The sequence below is a fragment of the Chroicocephalus ridibundus genome, chromosome 6 (genome assembly GCF_963924245.1).
Source record: "Chroicocephalus ridibundus chromosome 6, bChrRid1.1, whole genome shotgun sequence".
NCBI lineage: Eukaryota > Metazoa > Chordata > Aves > Charadriiformes > Laridae > Chroicocephalus > Chroicocephalus ridibundus.
In genome coordinates this window covers 24,175,544-24,193,651 of record NC_086289.1, presented here as the reverse complement: position 1 = coordinate 24,193,651, position 18,108 = coordinate 24,175,544, and the positions used below count along the sequence as shown (strand labels likewise).

Below are 18,108 nucleotides of genomic sequence, written 5' to 3'. Positions count from 1 at the left end.
AAGAATTACACTCACCTGGTAGGAAACCACCCTGAGCACGAGGATGGGTTTTGTCAGGGAAATGGTTTTTGTTGCGTGAGGTTTACAGCTTTTTGCTGTGGGTGTGCTGGCTCCTGCCAGTTCTCCAAACACGGGAAACTCGACTGCAGGATCTGCAGAAGCCGGGACTGTGTTCGTATTCTCCCTGTTAAAAAAAATAATTGCACCAGCACCTGTATGAATAGCACAGCTTCAGGAATCGGGGGATGTTGTTATTGAGGAATTAGTACTGCCAGCTTTTGATCTCCCCTTCCCCAGGTGTCCGCTCTGGGAGAGCTGGCAAAGGCAGTTGGCCCTGGGGCTCTCATCCTCTCTCAGATACGCAAAGAACTGGGTGAACAGTATGAAATCCAAAGTTTACCTTTTATTACTAAACCCAAGATGCCTTCCAGCACTGTGGGACTGTGTTTGGTCCTTACAGCACCAATAAATGTTGGTTCCACAAAGTTGGAACATTATGTGTGCTGGTAGAAGTTTTTATCAAGAAAAAGTGTTTGTAAGAGGTTTTTACTGTGAAGAAGTGAAAGGAACAGGACAGTGGTTCCATGCTAATCGCCCTTCCATTCAATTTGTGAAGTAAAGTTCAGATAAATGAGGTGTTGGCCAGAGCAGCAGTTCTTCCCTTATTGACAGGATCAGGCAAATCTCGTTTCAAGTTTCCAGAACCTTGTTCAGTGCTACAGGAACAGACGACCATCAGGCCTCTGGAAAAACTCCTGCTTTCACCCACTGGACCACAGCTTCCAATAAGTTCCTTAATTATTCATTTTATGGGCATGAAAGACAGAAACAACTTGCTTTAATCTCCTGCTGATGAGGAACTTTGCACTTTTTTGTTCAGAATATGTAGAAACCACTGTTCTTTGGCTTTAGTATTTCTGCTGCTTCGGCTTTTTGCTCCTCTCGTTGTTGCAGTGTTCTCCACCGCTCCCTTGGCATTAACACTCACGAGCTGACGTTTATACAAATGCAGTTTTATTGTTTTAACAGAACCAAAGAAAGGTTGAAAACATTAGACTATACAATACATTTTGGTTTATAAACAAAGTTTTATAGTGGTAAAACATTTCTAAGTGACATTCATGGTCTTTTGCAAATTTTTGCTGCATTTCAGGTCCGAAGACCAATAGTGTTCAAAAAAGCAGCAATTGCATAAGCTGGACGAGTATTTCAGCTTCTACAAAACAGTTTAAGAGCTTATAGCAAACATTCTGGAAGAATATCAAAGGCAACCATGACTCATAACTTTCCTGCAAACATTCCTCGATAAACAAAAAGTGATCTTTGGCATAAACAATTATGTATTAAAGGCATTAGTAATATTGCATTAATATCAGTCAAGCAACTAAACAGTGACGCTAAAAAAAAACCAAAATCTCACAGAGAAGCCTGAACTGGGGGGGGGAAGAAATGTGAGGAGCATCAAAAAGTAATATAGGAAGACTATTTAGAAAATCCCTTAAAAATAACCCCTACCTATTCAGTGTTATTTACTATTAAATAGAAATTACTACATTACAATTATGTTAAAGATCTGGTATAAACCAACCAAATGCGAGACATTCAGGTTAAGGCTCCGGCACCCCTTCCTTCCTCTTCCTCTTGCAGGTAACTGCAGGAAGAGAAAACTGAGGAAAAGACCCCAAGTACCGCGTATTTCACAATACGCAGGCGCAAGGAGTGAATGAAAGGCGAGCACATGCTTTCTTTTGCTAGCATCAGTTTGAGGCAGATGGATTATAATGATATAGTTTAACTTCCCTTTTTGAATAACAGTGCAATGAAGGGGGGTGGAGGGGAGGAAGTCCAACTGTAGAATAACTGTTGCAGACAGGTAAAGGAGAGCGGACTGTCCGGTGTGTCTCTTCGAGCTGTTAAGACTGAGCAGTTCTTCCACAAGGGCACTTTGATTAAAAGGTGGTTTGATCCTGCATCGATTTCCAGCAGATTAAGAGGGCAGCGCGAGGCGAGTGCTGATCTGGGCAGGAACCTGCAAGTGTTCCTTGCAAACGCACGGAGACTCATTCTAACACACTCGCTCTCCTTTCCGCCACATGCCAAAAGAGACTATGGAGCAATTAAATTAATGTGTGTGTGTACATATATATGTATCTCTATGACAGCGTGTTTAATTACAGAAGAATAAAAGCATCCCAAGTCTATTTTAGTAACAGAGTGGGGGGATTTTGTGGCGTTTCATTGTTGTGGGTTTGTTAGGTTTTTTTAAAGATACAGTAACTTTGTTGACTTCACTATTACTAGAACTCGAAAGAAGATTTTGAGCCTCCAAACGTGAAAACCAGTAAAAATATCCTAGTGTGTTCAGCATTAGGAACCACCTCTTGCTGGTAGCCATCAGACTGCCTGAAAAGGGTTTCGTGTCCCTGCAGTGCCTGGGTTTCAAAAAGCTTATGCGTCGTTGGAAACCAGGGCAGTGAGGAAAAAGGTCTCTTCTAATATCTTTATCTTTTAATTTCCATCTTGAGCGGATGGAATAACATTAGATGGAAAGAGGAGGAAAAAAAGAATAACTGCATGTGCTCATTCGGTTTTCAAAAGGAAAGAGCCAGCATGGGGCATTTGCTGGCCCTAGACACACAGCTAGCTTAAGAGAACCAGGATTTTTCATCTCAATACATTACTGAATTGAGCAAGAAAGAGTGAGTTCCGTGATTTAAGGTCTCCAGCCCTGACTCAAGCTGTCGACAGTGTGCCACTAACATACACTGCAAAGCATGTCAGTACAGCACGAGAATTCTGGAATGCCGACCTACAGGGTGACAGGAGGGTGACAAAGACAGCTCCAGTTTTTGTTAAAGTTCTGTTGCCAGGCAAAAATCAAAAGCAAAAAAATATCATTTTGGAGATGGAATTTTAATCATTAGTTTACAACTATTCTGCTGACATGCCCCCCCCTCCTTTTAATTAAAAACCCCACACCTTCCATCATTTCTGTATGGTTTAAAAACAGCCAGCTAAAATCCTATTGAAAAGTTGAGTGTTTCTATATCAATGATTGTCCCTAAAAAAACTGCCAGGTAACCAATAGTGTCCTAGACTCTCAACACAAGCTTAAAGTGAGGTCCATGTTTTATATCATTACATGGAAACTACTGGAATATACAGTGCATAAATGAAATGTGCTTCTGCAGTACAGAATTCATGAAGAGAATCTTCAAAGAAAAAAAAAAAGGATAAGAACTGTCTACTGTTGGAAGCAGTTTTGAGGTGTTTGATATCAAATGCGTTCCGAAGACATTTGAAATGCATTCTCATGTAATTCATACCCTTAGAATGGGCCATTAGCATAAGCTAATCGTAAGCTCATGTATACAGCACCTTTTGCTGTTAATATATCTCTTCTGTTTCCAAAAAAAGGCATTTTATGTTACAGAAAACAATACTTATGTGGCAAGTGTTTACTGATACCATGGGGTCTTTCTGACCCAGCGAAGAGTGAATCCAGCGTCTGTTCTTATCTTAATGGATGCGGCTTCAGCTTCTCTCACAGTTTCCTTCACAGACTGCATGAGGTTCTGGGCATTATGAACCAACATCTCCGTTGCCTGTCAAGAAGGAAAATGTCAAATGTATTAGTAACTGCCACGTCGAGAACAGCAGCGTGGAAACCCATTATGTATGAGAACCCCCAGCACAGGCATTAAGTCATTCGATTGCGGACTTTCATTTACTATGAAAAACGAAACAACTGGCCACTGGAAACCAGCAAGTGTTACCCTGACTCATGACAAGACTTTCCCATTTCTCACTATATATTTGTGCAAAACCTGAATGAAAACGTAGTGTCGAAGAATAAAATATTCTCACTACGATCCACCAGAGGGTGCTAATACTCCTCCAGTGTCAAACCTGCCGCATTTGTAGAAGCAAGCTCATTAGCTCGCTTTTTACTGTGAAGTCAAGGAGATTGAGAAGTTGTTCGTATAAAAATTTGAACCAGAGAAGCCTTTTGGCTTGGGAAGGATTGATATTCCTCTATTAAACCGTAGCTTTTGAGCCAGAAACCGAGGTGCAATACTAAAATTATCTTTACTAAACAGCCGAGGTAAGCTTCCAAGCATTGAGTTCCCACAACACGTCTGATATTACATGTCGTATATTCTTCCCTATAGAACCGATCAACAATTCCACGCTACCATCAATTTTTACACCTCTTACCTGTTCCGACTCTTCATCGCTGATGTTAGTTCTGCCCAGCATGGTAGCTTTGACGGTGGAAAGAATTTTGAGTTGTGTACTGATGGTTGGGATTCGCTCACAGACCTATGGAACAGAGATAAAACACACTTCACACTGTAAACTGAACCCAAACATTATCTGTTGTCTTTTCAGATAAACTTTTTGATTTTGTTTTACTCTTAGATAGGGAATAAGCATAGATGGGATCTTATAACCGTCGAGACTTTCTGACAAGTATTGGTAAGGATACTTGAATCTTATTTTGCTTGCTTAAGGCATTTTTGGGATGGAGCCAACATTTTTCCTTTCCTCCAGACATTCCTCAAGGGTCTGCTTGTGTAGGAATGGGAGGATCTGTATTTGGCTGTGACTGAAAAACTAAGGAGTGTTATATTTCCACAACTATTCTTTGATACAAAGGAATGAGGAGATGAAACACAAAGCAATGGAGGCTTAGAACAGACCAGTGTTCACAGCACAGGATTTTTCAAAACCTCTTTAGGCACCAGCATCTTCCACTCACCTGTAAACAAATCCTGACTTTACAGAGTACGTACGACCATGGGATCTAAAAACAGACACAGAACTTGACAAAACTTTACAAGCTAAGGAAAGATGCGTGATTTACTGCCACAGCTCCTGCGCTCGCACATTAAGAGCGGAATAAATGAAGAAGTATTTGAGGCATTTACAGGTGAACTCATTACCTGCAAGAGGTTTGTTCTGATGCGCTTGTCGGTGCACTGCTTTGCCACCTCTTTGGCCAGTCGAGTGACTTCATCCGAGGCCTTAGCAATATCCTTTGCACACTGAATAAGGGCACGCTTGTTCCCACTCCCTCCTCTCACCAGGCGCGACATCTCGGCCATTAGAAGCGCCATTCGTTTAGCAGCAGCAATGATGTCGTTACCCTGAAGAGAACAACACAAGTCAGCGTTCGTGCCAGGACAGAAGCTTCACAGAAGTCATGACCAAAGAGCAGTCTACGTTTTGGTAGCAACCCTTTCAAGAAGGGCTATTTGCGAACACAGAAGAGGTTTCTTCAAGGAACAGGGAAGATCTGTACTACATTATATGTTCCTGACACTTTTCTTCCTAACACTCAGGAAAAAAGTTTGCTTCAAAACTGGAAAAGAAGTGGTAAGAAAAGTGTTAGTTTGTCCATGGAATGAGAGTTACTGCTCTGCTGGCTAGGTTTTAAGATAAAGCATGTTATTAGCCTTTGAAATTCCAGATTTCCCCCTCCCAAAAAAAAAAAATGACTTTTAAATTAAAGAAAGTGTGCTAAATAGCTTGTTAAACCAAATAGCACTAAGTTAAATACAGTAGTCATAACAGTTGAGCATAAAATTTTCGGTGGCATCTGAAACTGAAGTTGTTAAAGCATGAGCTCTGCTGCTCTACTGCTAGGATTGGATGAATGGATAAAAGCAGAAGTGGAAGAAAATCTGTAACATACAGAACTTTTGTCACAGGTAATATGGAAATGAGATGCAACTATTACTTTTTTTTTTCTTTTTATTTTTTTAAAGTTATTCCTTGAAAATAAGTCTTCTTTTTTGACAAAATCTCTCCCTTTAAAGTAAAGCTTCCAGGAGAGAAGGACATGGTATTTCAAAAGATAATCTAGTGTTATTTCTTACATTAAAATCCAGATTTCTTGTACATCAAAATTACAGTCACAGAAATACTTGAGAAATATCCGAAACAGGTGAATTAAGTATGACCAAGGCAAAACCATTTCTTATACACTGTTCCAGAGAGAAACCTAGTGCAAGAAAAAGCAGATCTAGATGATGGACTGTTAGTAGTCTGTTAGTATATTCAGATTCAACTTTGTAGAAAGTTGTTAGACAGAAGTGAATTATTTGGTGCCATGAAGCATTCCTATTGTGTGGATGAAATATTAGCAGAGTAAGTTTAAGTATTAGCACACTCTTTCTTCAGTGTAATTCCACAATTAATGACTGATGAAGTTCGGAGCAAAGAGTACACAGCAAAGAGAGCCCAATTTAGCAAATGTAATCTCTAGCCCTGTGCACATACTTCCATGACTCGCTATCAGCAAATTCAAGAAGATATCCCAGATATTTTACAGATACAGGTGACACAAAAAGCTCAACTATTTGTTACCGTGACCTAAGAGCTAAACAATTTGCTACTATAACCAGTTAGGATGCAAACAGCATAACACAAAGCTTTTCCATGTTTTCACGTAGGAGGATCAAGAAATTAGGACCAGTGTCATTTACGAAGCCCTCTAACAAGTTATCCAAGCATCAGAATCTGAAAAGGACAAGAACATTTTAAAAGCCCTTTTTATTAAAATAGTTTAGTATATCTAGCTATGTAAATATATACACACACATACATAAACATCCACACACACCCCTAAGCCTTGTTACGGGACACCAACCTTATTCTTTGCAGCATGCTATAAAAAGTGACCAGTCTTGCAAACATTTGTGCTTAGACAGAAGAGACAGGCTACTTGTGAGCATCTGAACCTCACGTTAGATTTCCACTGGTTTCATGAAAACACAATCTCAATTCAGCAGCTAACAGCATTCAGTGCAGCTTCTTCCTAAGCGAATTCTCTCAAGACCAGCATTTGCAATACAGCCAAGTGCAAGCCAGCAGTCAGTCGGTCCGTCCTCTTCCATAAACACTGCCATACAAAGCCATTCCTTGTTGGAAGGTATTCTAATGGATGGCATCGAGGGAGGCAAAGCACAATAGACACATTAAATGACTTCTCAAATGCTGTATACTCTGCTGTATCTGGAAGTCATTAGAAACCATTAACCATGGCTTCCCAGGCAGCCCAAATGAATGGAAAAAAGAATGGGGGGGGAGGGAAGGCAACCCCTACTACAATTTGAAAACTGCCATAACAAAGAACAGGCAGATGCAAAGGGAGAGAAAGCCTTTAAATATTAATAAGTGACCCAAATCAAGCTTCAATCCAGCAGTGACAAACAGATCTAGCAAACTTGTGAAGCCACTCTCAGTCCTTAAAATGAAGTGCAGACACACTTATTCATTCAGAATGGCGGGGCCTGGCAGGGATCAAGAGTGATGCAAGTGTGTCAGCGTTCCAAATGGCTGGATGCACACGGATCAGTCCCCGGGGGACTCGGGAGTACCTTACTAGACCACTTGGTTGCTTCCCGATGTAGAGACTGAGCAGCAGCCAGAATGGGCTGGTTAACAGGCTGATTGGTTGGCATTAACAGCAGCTCAGGCTCGTAATCATCTTCAATGTCAGAGGGGAGAGTGAATTCAACATCTGCATCATCCTCCTCATCTACATCTACACCAGCCTCAGCCGCTTCATTAATCACAGTCACATCAGGCTTTGCAGGTGGCAGCAAGGGTGGAGAAACAGGGGACAGTTAGTACAAGAAGCAGGATTTGGTAGAAGAGCATGAACTGAGCTGTTTTAGTGACCAAATCATCCTCTTGGTCTCTCAGGATCTGGCAAGACAGCTCTAGGATCAGGTCAGAGGGAAGGGGAAGGAACACAAGATTAGCAGAGGAAACAAACATTTCACCTGTGAACCAAAGTTACCAAAAATATTAAGACGTTACAATTCAAAGACGCAGCAATGTTTTTCACATGAGCATACAGTTTCTACAGACAGAGGCTGACTTGCAGAACAACATTTTTCTGGCAAGACAACGGTGAAATGAATGGATTTTCTGTTTCAATGAAAGCCATTTTGACTGCATAGAAGCAGGCACAGCAGCTGATGACTGCGGTATTTGTGCAGATGGAAAGCTTTGTATGGAAGCCCATTCACATATATGTGATAAGAAGAGACAGAAGCAGGATCACGGAAAAACCACTGACACTGCCTGCTGTAGGGGGGAGGGGAAAAAAAAGGAAGAAAGTGGGGTGGGGGACACTGTAGCAGTGAGTATCAAAGTACCACAAATAACATGAAAATTAACAAAACCGGGTTATGAAAAGAAGAGGTGATACTGAATGTTATGAATGCTGTGAATACTACAGTTCTTAAAAAAAAGATTGAACAGAATTAGAATAAGAGGATTATGAAGCATATGATACTGTTTTGCCACAATATGTTGTATCCATTACCTTAAAAAAAAAAAAAAAAGGATTCAAGCAAATATATTGTGTTAGGGTAGATCACAAGGAAGAGGTAAGTAGTATAACAATACAGGCATTTATAATACAGCAGCATTTCAATACAAAAATATTCTCCACATTTACTAGCTGTATTTTTTTTACTAAAGCCAAGTGTGATAAAGTCAAAATTACCCTTACCAAACCCTACACATTTTCAACTGTGTTTTGTTTAAGAGACAGCCTTTTATAGGAAAAAAAAAACCAAACATCTACACCAACGAAAATACACGGAAGTTTTGAAAGGAAGTTGAATCTTTTATATAGTGCCAAATCAACTCATCTTCAAAGACAGCTTCTATTTAACTCTGAACCTAATTAAGAGTTTCCAAATATCCCTCATTTTCTGATTTATCCAAGTGAGGGGGAAAGGCAGGGAAAGCTAAAACATTAGGCAGCATTTGTTTTGTGCTCCATGAGAAAAATGGAGTACATAAAAGCCCAGAATCCACTCAGGGAAGCGTAAAAGAGGAAAAACAAATTGATTTTAAAACCTTATAAGAATGAAGAATGTTATCAAAATTTTACAAAGACTAAGTACTTGTCCCCCCGCATTGCGTAACACATGGTAAAGTACCAGCAGACTAATGCAACTGGGCAAAAAAAGCAGAAGAGAGTTGACACAGAGTCTATTGTGATTTTGTATGAGCAAGATCTTGTATTTCTGTCTTCTCAGGTCTAACCCATATTCCGCAGTAGCACTGTCCATCACTTCCACCCAATAAATGACTTCAGAGACTACCAAAATGTTTTTAAAACTTCTTCCCCAAAACCACACTGTCAGAATACCTTTACTCTTATTGCTAAAATGGGACTTAAAAAAGTATTAGAAGGACAAACGCTAGGCTAACTTACTGCTTTGTTGGTGTCAAATTAAAGAAACAGCAATGAAAATAGTGTTTTATAATCTAAAGACACTTTTTAAAGAGCTTAGAGCTCTTTCATAATCGGCAAGCAGTTTTAAAGTCTGCTGCTTGGCTTTGATAAATAAATATTTTAACAGTTGCACTATTTAATTTAGAATGTATATAGTATATAGATAATTTAGTATGTCTATAGTAAAAGAATTTTATTAGCTACTCTGTATTGTTAAGTTACCACTTTGGGATTCAAACATCAAAACACCTTTAGGAAGCTGAAATGAAAGCTTTTGGCCTCAAAACTACCTTCTGAGATGACAAATCTATTCCAATACTACCCCTTTAGTAATATAAATATGTATTTGGTATATCCATAAGCATGGGAGGAAACAGAGCTTTTCATTTTATGGAAGAAACACTGAAATGGATTTGTAGGACTTCTTTTGTATTTTATCTGTACTTCTAAAACAGATGAACCTTAAGCACAGAGCACTAAAGTTGACTCTGTAAGCTATTCGAGTTTATCTTCTCATTCACCATCCCATTTGGTGGGAAAAAGTAGTGGAGGTTTTAAAACCCAAATTCTGACCTTTAATTTATACCTGCAGAAGCCTAAATCTCTAAAGTTCTTACTCAGTTGCTGCCAGAGGAAAAATGTGGCTCTTTGTGGAAAAAAAAAAGGGAAAGCAAAAAAATTATATTAGCATTTATAAGACTGACAAATTCACATTGCTTTGTCGTAGCACTGAAGTGGTAAGGAAATGAAGGATTTTGGCCATAATAGCGAGCGTGACTCACTGCAAAAAAGAATGAGATAAGGCCATCTATATATGGTCACTTTTCCAATCATAAATGCACCAGATTAACGACGAAGTAACTTGCAGCTCCTTCCAAAATTAAGCCAAACCGGCTCATGATTCCTGCAGCTGGCATCTGCAACATCCATACAGACTTTTTGAAGTCACTTAAATATAGCAATCCATCAGCTTGTCAGCCTAGAAAGGCACAACCACTAGTGGCTCTCCAGGCAATACTCGTATCAAGGATCACAAACAGCTTAGCGCACAAGGCACATTTGTGTTCAGAGGTATGTTAATAAAGCATCCCAGCAATTCTGAGCATTAGAACAGTTGACCCTAGCTTACTCCGAACTTGAAAGGGTTTTAAATTCCTCCTCTGGCAGTGGTTTTACTACTTGGTCTATAGAAGACTATGCTTTGTCATTGAGGCAGCTGACTTTGGACCAAACACACTGATCCTAAAAAAAGAAATTAAAAAAATATTCCTTTTGGCACGAGACACACATAACAAGTTCTTACCTTGCTAGACCATTTCCGGGCTTCATCATGCAACTGCCTAGCAGCCATCATCATGGGCTGATTAATAGCTTCTCCTGCCTTCTGCTCTGGGAACTCTTCGTCCTTTTCTTCAGGTGGTGGTGGTCTGGGTGGGGGAACCTCACCCTCTGGAAGCGGTGGTTTTGGAGGAGCAAGCTCATCAGTCAGCTAAGAAAGGCAAAAATCTCCTTCAGTGCAATGAAACAGTACACAGGGTGAGTAATGGGTACTCAACTGAGCTCATGCCTTTTGCCAGTTTTTCAAGTGCACTCTGTTAAAGGAAACACCATGTTTTAATCTCTTCTTTTGAAAGCTGGATTGGTATTTTTTAGACTTACAGCTACTTGTACGCATGGCTGGCCAGACAATGCATTTTATTTCTAAGGAATAAAGATATACTGAAGTAATTTCAGCGTGCAATCCACACGTCGTCAGTGACAACTGCGTATCGTATCACAAACTGCTGCACTTACATGAAGCTGCTCAAGGTCAGGAGGAGGAGGGGGGAAATCTGGTTCTTGAGGCTGGAAGGCTTCTCTGACTTTGGCCACAGCTCCCAGAATTCTGTATCCAGAATCCAAGAAACTCTTCTGCAAACCTGAACAAAAATCCCATTACCGGTTTAACAGCATTCTGTAACACTTAAAACTGCAATACTACCCAAAAAAATTACTTTTATAATGCACTGTGCCGAGTACACTTATATCTGTGACAAAAAGATGTTTAAAAACTACCAAATTGTTTACAGTGAATTTACATGTTTGAAATGTTAAGCACAACAGGAACAAAACAAAGTCTAGGCTGAGTAACAGTCACTATCAATTAGCCAAAGTAATTCCCAAAACAGCTTTTAGAATAAAAGAAGTCATGTGATATTTTCTTATATAAAGTAGTACTACTGATAACTAGTAACAAATACTTCTAATAAGGATTATGAAATCACATAATAAACTGGAACACTGAATCCCTTTCCCTTGAACGTGACAAAGGTCTTGGACAAAGGTCAGGATTCAGCAGTTAGTGGTGTGACCTTGATTTCACCATTCTGGGATTTAAGGGTACACAGAACTTGCATAAAAGGGGATACACAGCAGTACAAGACCAAATAAGCACTACTTCACATCATCTTCAGCCAGTCAAAAATACATTTGTAATCAGCTTACTGAATCCTTACCAGGATCAGAAATGTTGCCTGCCACAGCTTTAGCGTCCATTACCATTGGTGATATAGTTTTGCTCAGCTCATCAGAGGCTGCTTTAACTGCCTCACGGAATTTAGGGTCTTCTGAATTTTCAACCTCCCGTTTCGCTACCAGTAGGATGCGGTTTGCTCGTCTAGCAATGCTGGTGGCACCAGCTATCAGCATCTGAGGTTGCATGTTGGCCATGGCAACTTTACATTTATCAAGATCTTTCTTAATAGCCTCTTCCGATGCATCCAACAGAGATTTAGTATCAATGGCTTCATCCACCAACCCTAGAATAAAAGTTCAACACATTAATATTCTAGTTTCATCTGCGGAAAGGGATATTTGGTATTCCAGACACTGTTCACAACAAGAAAAGTAAGTATTTCCAAACTGGGGGGTGGGGAGGGGTGGAAGGGGACATGGGAATCAGACCAAATGTATTACTGTAGTTTTACTTCTGATTATGCGGTACGTCTATCACAGTACCCTTGGTCAGGCTTGCTCCCACTAATGACATCTCAACCTTTTACGTATCTACCGTGGAATGTTACTTGAGTCAAGAACTGGCTTACACAGCATACGCAGCAGACACTCCTTCCTCCCACCAAATTTCTTTAAGCATATTCAGTACTTTTTGTACCTCTCCCATTCAATCAAAAGCAAATAACCCTCTGGCTGTGCTTTCACTTAAGGGTCATATAGTGTCAAGGTAGTAAGATTTAAAATGCCCACAATTTAATTACGGGGATGGAGAAGGAGGTAGTATACAGTCAGGAAATGTGCAGACCAGTGTAAAAGATCTGCACTTTGGAAGGACTGAAACATTTAAGTGTCTCAGCAAGATTTAGTACATCAGTCGCTTTGCTTTATTCCCTGCTTTCACCAAGCTGTTACATCATTTTGAACACGTTTTCTTACCCCCACTTAACTATCTGTCCTCATTCAACATGCCAAAATTATGCACAAAACCCTCAGGTTGCTACAGGGATACACTGCTAGGATGGCAGTTGCAATAAAAAGCATTGATATTTCTGTTTTCCCACAAAAGAATTAAAGCTGAATTTGCTCCCCTGCAGCTCAGAATTAACAATATGAAGCAAGTTATTTTTTTATGCTGTAACTCATACATATTTCTGGAGTCAGAGAGCACATTCCCACTTCTCCTAATTTATTTTTAATTAGCCATTTATGCATGTTTCATCACTCCAAACAGGAATGGAGCGGGGGGTGGGGGAAACCTATAGCAGCTAGTTAGCCACTAATATAATCTTCAACAAAAACTCCTACTTCACCTGTCATTTTTTCTACATTATCAATCCATTGGTTTTTCATCGTCTCAAAATGTTCATAAGCAGCTTGATTTCCAGGATTTCTCAGGAGGATACGAGCAGCTGATACTACCTGCCAATGGAAAACATTTTTAATTATGGAAGTATGAGTATATAGTGACATCACACATGTTCTTGAAAATGCATTTGTTTTTTCAGGACTGGATGTGTAGCTCCTCATGTGGAATACTAGTTCATTCATTCTAGTTCAACATCTAACTGCTCGAAGATTTACAGTGCTTCTGGAATTTGGTGACACAAGTACTTTTTTTCCCCAGAACTTCAATTACATGCTAACATATCTTAAAAACACTTTGTGAAAGCACTAAAGTACAATACTTATTACTCTACCAAAATTTTAGAGGGAAGTTTAATTTGGAAAAAAATTCAAAGAGCATTTTTTCCACTTACACGTTTTACTAAGCCTCACAGTAATTTTGTTTTAAGGGTAAGTCGCTAACACTTCTGTCCAGAAGTTGAAGAGTAAGACAAGTCATTTAATCAGTTTGTTCTACTTGGTACCATATACACAAATATTTGCCATTCCTCTTTTAATAGTGTCAGCACTATGTTCCTTGCTGGTATTAACATCTTTCACTGATAGCAGAGGCATAAAGAAAATTGCACAGAAGCCACCCCCAGCCCTTTGAGACGAAGGAAGCAAACCTGTGGGGTAAGTTCCCTTGCTGATTTCACCGTTGCTTGAATGCCCTCCACAGTAGTTTTATTCGCAGTTCCGACTGCAGCTGCTTTTTCTGCTGTAGCTCCCAGCCTGGCAGCGTGGTTTTCAAAGTTTGCTGCTCTTTCATCAAACACCTAGTTGTCAGAAGAGAAAAACCATTTAAAAAAGCCTAACTTCCGTAACAGAATACACTGTTTCTTCAAAGTGTCAAATACCAGAGACACCTTCTTAATATCCAAACTTAATTCATCTGAGAGGATGAAAGAGGACACAAAAGCTTAGAAGCGGTTTTATTTTTTTATTCGTTGCATTTCTGGACTTTCTTCTTTACTAACTCATTTGGGCAACAAAAGACACTACCGTATTTTATAGCTTTGAGGTATTAAGTACACTATTTCCTGATGACTACTGCTGTAACAAATACTGTGTTAAAACTATTTTAGCTCATTGGAATTAATCAAAAGTAATTATATTTGGAAGATAAGGACAGGGTTTGACCCTAAAAACTGAAGCTTTGTATTGAAAAAAAATCCCCTCCTTCCATAGTTAGTTATTCGAGGCAGAGAATACTTTCACAAAAAGCTATCCTGTCAGAAAGCTAAATTCCCCTTGGCCTTGGGAATCATTTTGATCATGTTCAAATCAACTTGCCAAACAGAGCTGCCAGACACAGAGTTTTAGATACCTCACATGCAGACAGTAGCTCTGAAGTACAGGAAACATCCAACAAGAGAACAAGTTAAATCCATTGACTGATCTGTTGCATGAATTTGACTATTTTAATCAGCTTATGTAATGTCGAGTTATACAATCCACTAACTAGTGTGTCGGTGATTTTTGCACAATAATTTTTAGCATGCTGAAGGCAACATGGTATAAACATCACAGGGGGAAATCTTTGCCGTTTATTGAAGTCAGGAACAATACAGTTTCCAGGGATATACAGCACAATTTGCAGTCTCTAAGAGTCCAGAGAGATTTGCATGGCAAAAATAAGCATGTATGACAAGCTTGTAAAATAACTCCTGATTCATTTTTCAAAATACAAATTCAGGTAAAATTAAACAATAACTGAAGCTTCACATGGGAAAAAGACCACCCAGGTATACTTGCCTCATCTCTATTGGGAGCATCAGAGGGAGCAGTGGCTGCCACTGCTAATAATTTAATAGGAGTTGTGGTGTCACTAAAAACATCAGAAACCTCCTGGGTCATTGCCTCTTGCATCCGTGTTTTAAGATCCTTAAAAAAAAAAAGGAAGATTATTAGCATGTGATACAGGAATGTTAAAAATTAGGGATTCAAATCCCATAAAATCTCTTCTTGCAAAAAAAAAAAAAAAGAGCACATTACAATAGCAGCCATTAAAATAAAGTTATCTTAAAAGCACGATCAATGAATCCCTTTTTACATAATTTGAAATACAAGAACCTTACATACCACTCCTTGAAGTGATGAACAGCACGAGATCTTGCCCCTCAAATTTGCAACGCTAGCGTACTATTTTATTTTAAAATGAGACTTCAATTTTGATTCTGAATTGTTCATTTGGAATCAATCCCCATGGCGTGTTATCAAAGCCTTTGTAGAAAGCTTGCTTTAACATCTCAGCTAAACCAACACGTTTCTTGCTGCACTTTTGTTTTTATTGATGCCTCCCACACAGAAGCACTTTACCAGATGAGTGCAAATACTTCAGCGTATCATGTGCTTCACTGCACAAGGGCAGACTCTTACCTTCAGTGAGTCCTGAAGCTGGGCAGCAATTGCCCTGGCCTGAGGAGATTCTCCCTCCCCTCTTGCTGCGAGGTCAGCTAGCTGAGCAGCCAGTTGGTCTACACGGTCACATTTGGCAAGCAGGTCTTGACGGTAAGGTCCCATCATGACGTTGGCTAAACGACGACCTTCTGCAACCAGACCCCGAATTGCTGCCTGGCCTACAGTGGAAGAAGTCATGTTGCGTTACCATACAGTGGAACAAAACATTGAAAGCATAACTCAGAGGCACCATGAAGCAAGCGACACTTCAGAATTCTTGAGTTTTTAAAAACACCTTTCTAGGTAATGGAAAGAATCTTCTGCAGTTTATCACTGAGTAATTGCAATTCAGACCCACAGAGGAATTCAACTCTCACCAGTTTCTTTTTGCTTATTACAGCAGCTCTGGCTAAAGATGCATCCTTTTTAACTAGGGTGGCCTGACAGAAGTTAACCATTACAGCTGTCAGGTTAATGTCATTCTTACGTAACTAACCTCTTGACTCCAATAGAAAGCACTTGCAAATTCCAAGTACTGCAATTCATCTACACATCACTGCAAGACATTAGAGGCACGAAGAGGGTGAGAAAAGCCAAGTAGAAAACATCAATGAAAAAGCAGAATACCCTCTTCCCAGGATTCCAGAAGTCATGGGTAAGAAGTGTCAAGTGTCCAGGATGGGGGAGGGAAAAAAACCCCACCACCTTACAAAGCCTCCCCAGTGTGTCGAAAGTTTTTCTGGAAAAAAATTATTTTTAGCATGGGTGATTTCCTTCATTCACTTACAGAAGCTTCCTGTTCTTTCACAAGAATATATTCCTCTGTTCTTTCAATAATACAATAGTATTATTCTTTTATAAGAAGTGATCATATAATAAGTCCTTTAAAGACCTACTGAAGAATCATTTTAAGCCAGTGCTAACACACAAGTAATCCAAATTCATGATCAAGCTCAAAATTGCTTAGAAGGAAGTTATCACAGGACCTGACTATCCAAGAATCACTCAGCACTGTCACCATAATTTTAGAAAGCTTATTAGTATAGCTAAGTTTAGTGCTATTGGAATGTCCCAAGATGTTTTTTAATTGTTGTCTTGCGTCAGTCAAGTGCAGCCAAGCAAGTACACTTCACACACCAGTTTAGTATTTCAATACAACTTGCCTAGTTTGTATCTGCCAATTACAATTACTTAAGCCATCACTTTGCCGGGGTAATTCATAATATGACTGCATGTAAGTATTTGTAGCAGCTAACACTACCAAAGTGGCTCACATGTTTATAAAATACACAACCTGCCTTGTTACTTCAAAATTCAGTTTGAGTTGAAGCACTACTCTGGGATAACTGCAAATGCACCGTTACTTGTGACACCGTCGTTACTACTGCAGAGAACACTGAAGTATTTTCACATTATTGTAGTACTGAAAATATCAGCCCAAATTCTAACAAAAGTGCTGTCCAGACAGAAGAGAGCATGAATCTGATTTATATTCTTAATATACCTCTCCTATAAGCACCCTGCCAAGTGCCAATGCAAGTGAGAGACATTTAAATGAAAAAAAGTTGTACAGTGACATCATGTTACAACTAGAATTTTTTTATTAAACTAGAAACATTCAAGTTACAGGACATGCCACATCTTGCACTTCTACACTCATTTTTGCCATACGTATTACTCCAGCAATTGGATATATACTCCAGAACTTAATCATTGTTGAGAACCTTCAGCTCCTTCAGCAAGCTTTCAGTATGCGTGCAAGCCTCATGATTAACTAAGCACTTACAGACTTCAAGGGGGATTTAGGTTACCTTTGTTTCTTTTCAATTAAGAATAATAAAAATTAAGTTTAGGTTTTGTGCTTTTTTGAGACAACTGCCTCACAGGTTACTATGTTAAAGAGAAACATCAAAATTAGGAAGGTTTTCAGCCACTACCAAAACATCTCATGAGACTTATCTACCACCTTCTTCATTATCAGAAAGTGTCAAAACACGGAACTCCACTAATCTATTTAAAATATTGCATATAAATTTGCACTTCACAAGCGTCCAAGCTATCAACATCACTAGATTTTTAATTAAAGTATCTGTCATCAGATATTCACACAACAGAAGCTGAAAGGTGTGAGAAAGAGGGATTAAAGATTTGCAGTTATAAGGCACGTTTCCACTTGTTGTTATCAGTTGCACTGCTCAGACCTAACTGCTATGGAAAGAACTACTGAATCCAGTTTTCAAGCTTCATCCACCTACTTGCAATAGCATCAGAAGCAGCTAAACAAGAAATTTCAGAAATGGTTTACAATAAGCTCTCAGTAAAGCAACTCCTGAGCCATAATTATATACCCGCTGATAGCGTCCTTGGATTCTCAGATCACCTTTCTCTGTGATTAAGTAACGTTCTCCTCAGATAACCCAGAAACCATACAAGAAGTGATATTTTTAGGTCAGGTTTATGAATGTTTTTCTCCTCTCTGAAGGACCTACTCAATTTGCTGAAGTAGGTATAAATTCAAATTCGACAAGTATTCCTACATAACTAATCTGTTGACTCCAATAGAA

General features: G+C 39.3%; 1 protein-coding gene across 6 annotated transcripts in view; it reads right to left on the bottom strand.

Moving 5' to 3' along the window:
* Positions 1-383: 383 nt before the first annotated feature.
* VCL (vinculin) overlaps positions 384-18,108 on the bottom strand; it is a 61,744-nt gene continuing 44,019 nt past the window's right edge. For 3 of the 6 annotated variants that reach the window (XM_063338315.1, XM_063338316.1, XM_063338320.1), the window contains 11 exons: positions 15,524-15,723; positions 14,900-15,028; positions 13,771-13,920; positions 13,069-13,177; positions 11,761-12,063; positions 11,060-11,184; positions 10,569-10,754; positions 7,386-7,595; positions 4,947-5,150; positions 4,219-4,323; positions 384-3,605 (listed from right to left, as the gene is read on the bottom strand). In XM_063338315.1, coding sequence (XP_063194385.1) covers positions 3,459-3,605; positions 4,219-4,323; positions 4,947-5,150; positions 7,386-7,595; positions 10,569-10,754; positions 11,060-11,184; positions 11,761-12,063; positions 13,069-13,177; positions 13,771-13,920; positions 14,900-15,028; positions 15,524-15,723 — 1,868 coding nt within the window. In that variant the 3' untranslated portion in view covers positions 384-3,458. The other 3 variants (XM_063338317.1, XM_063338318.1, XM_063338319.1) reach the window with 2 other exon arrangements.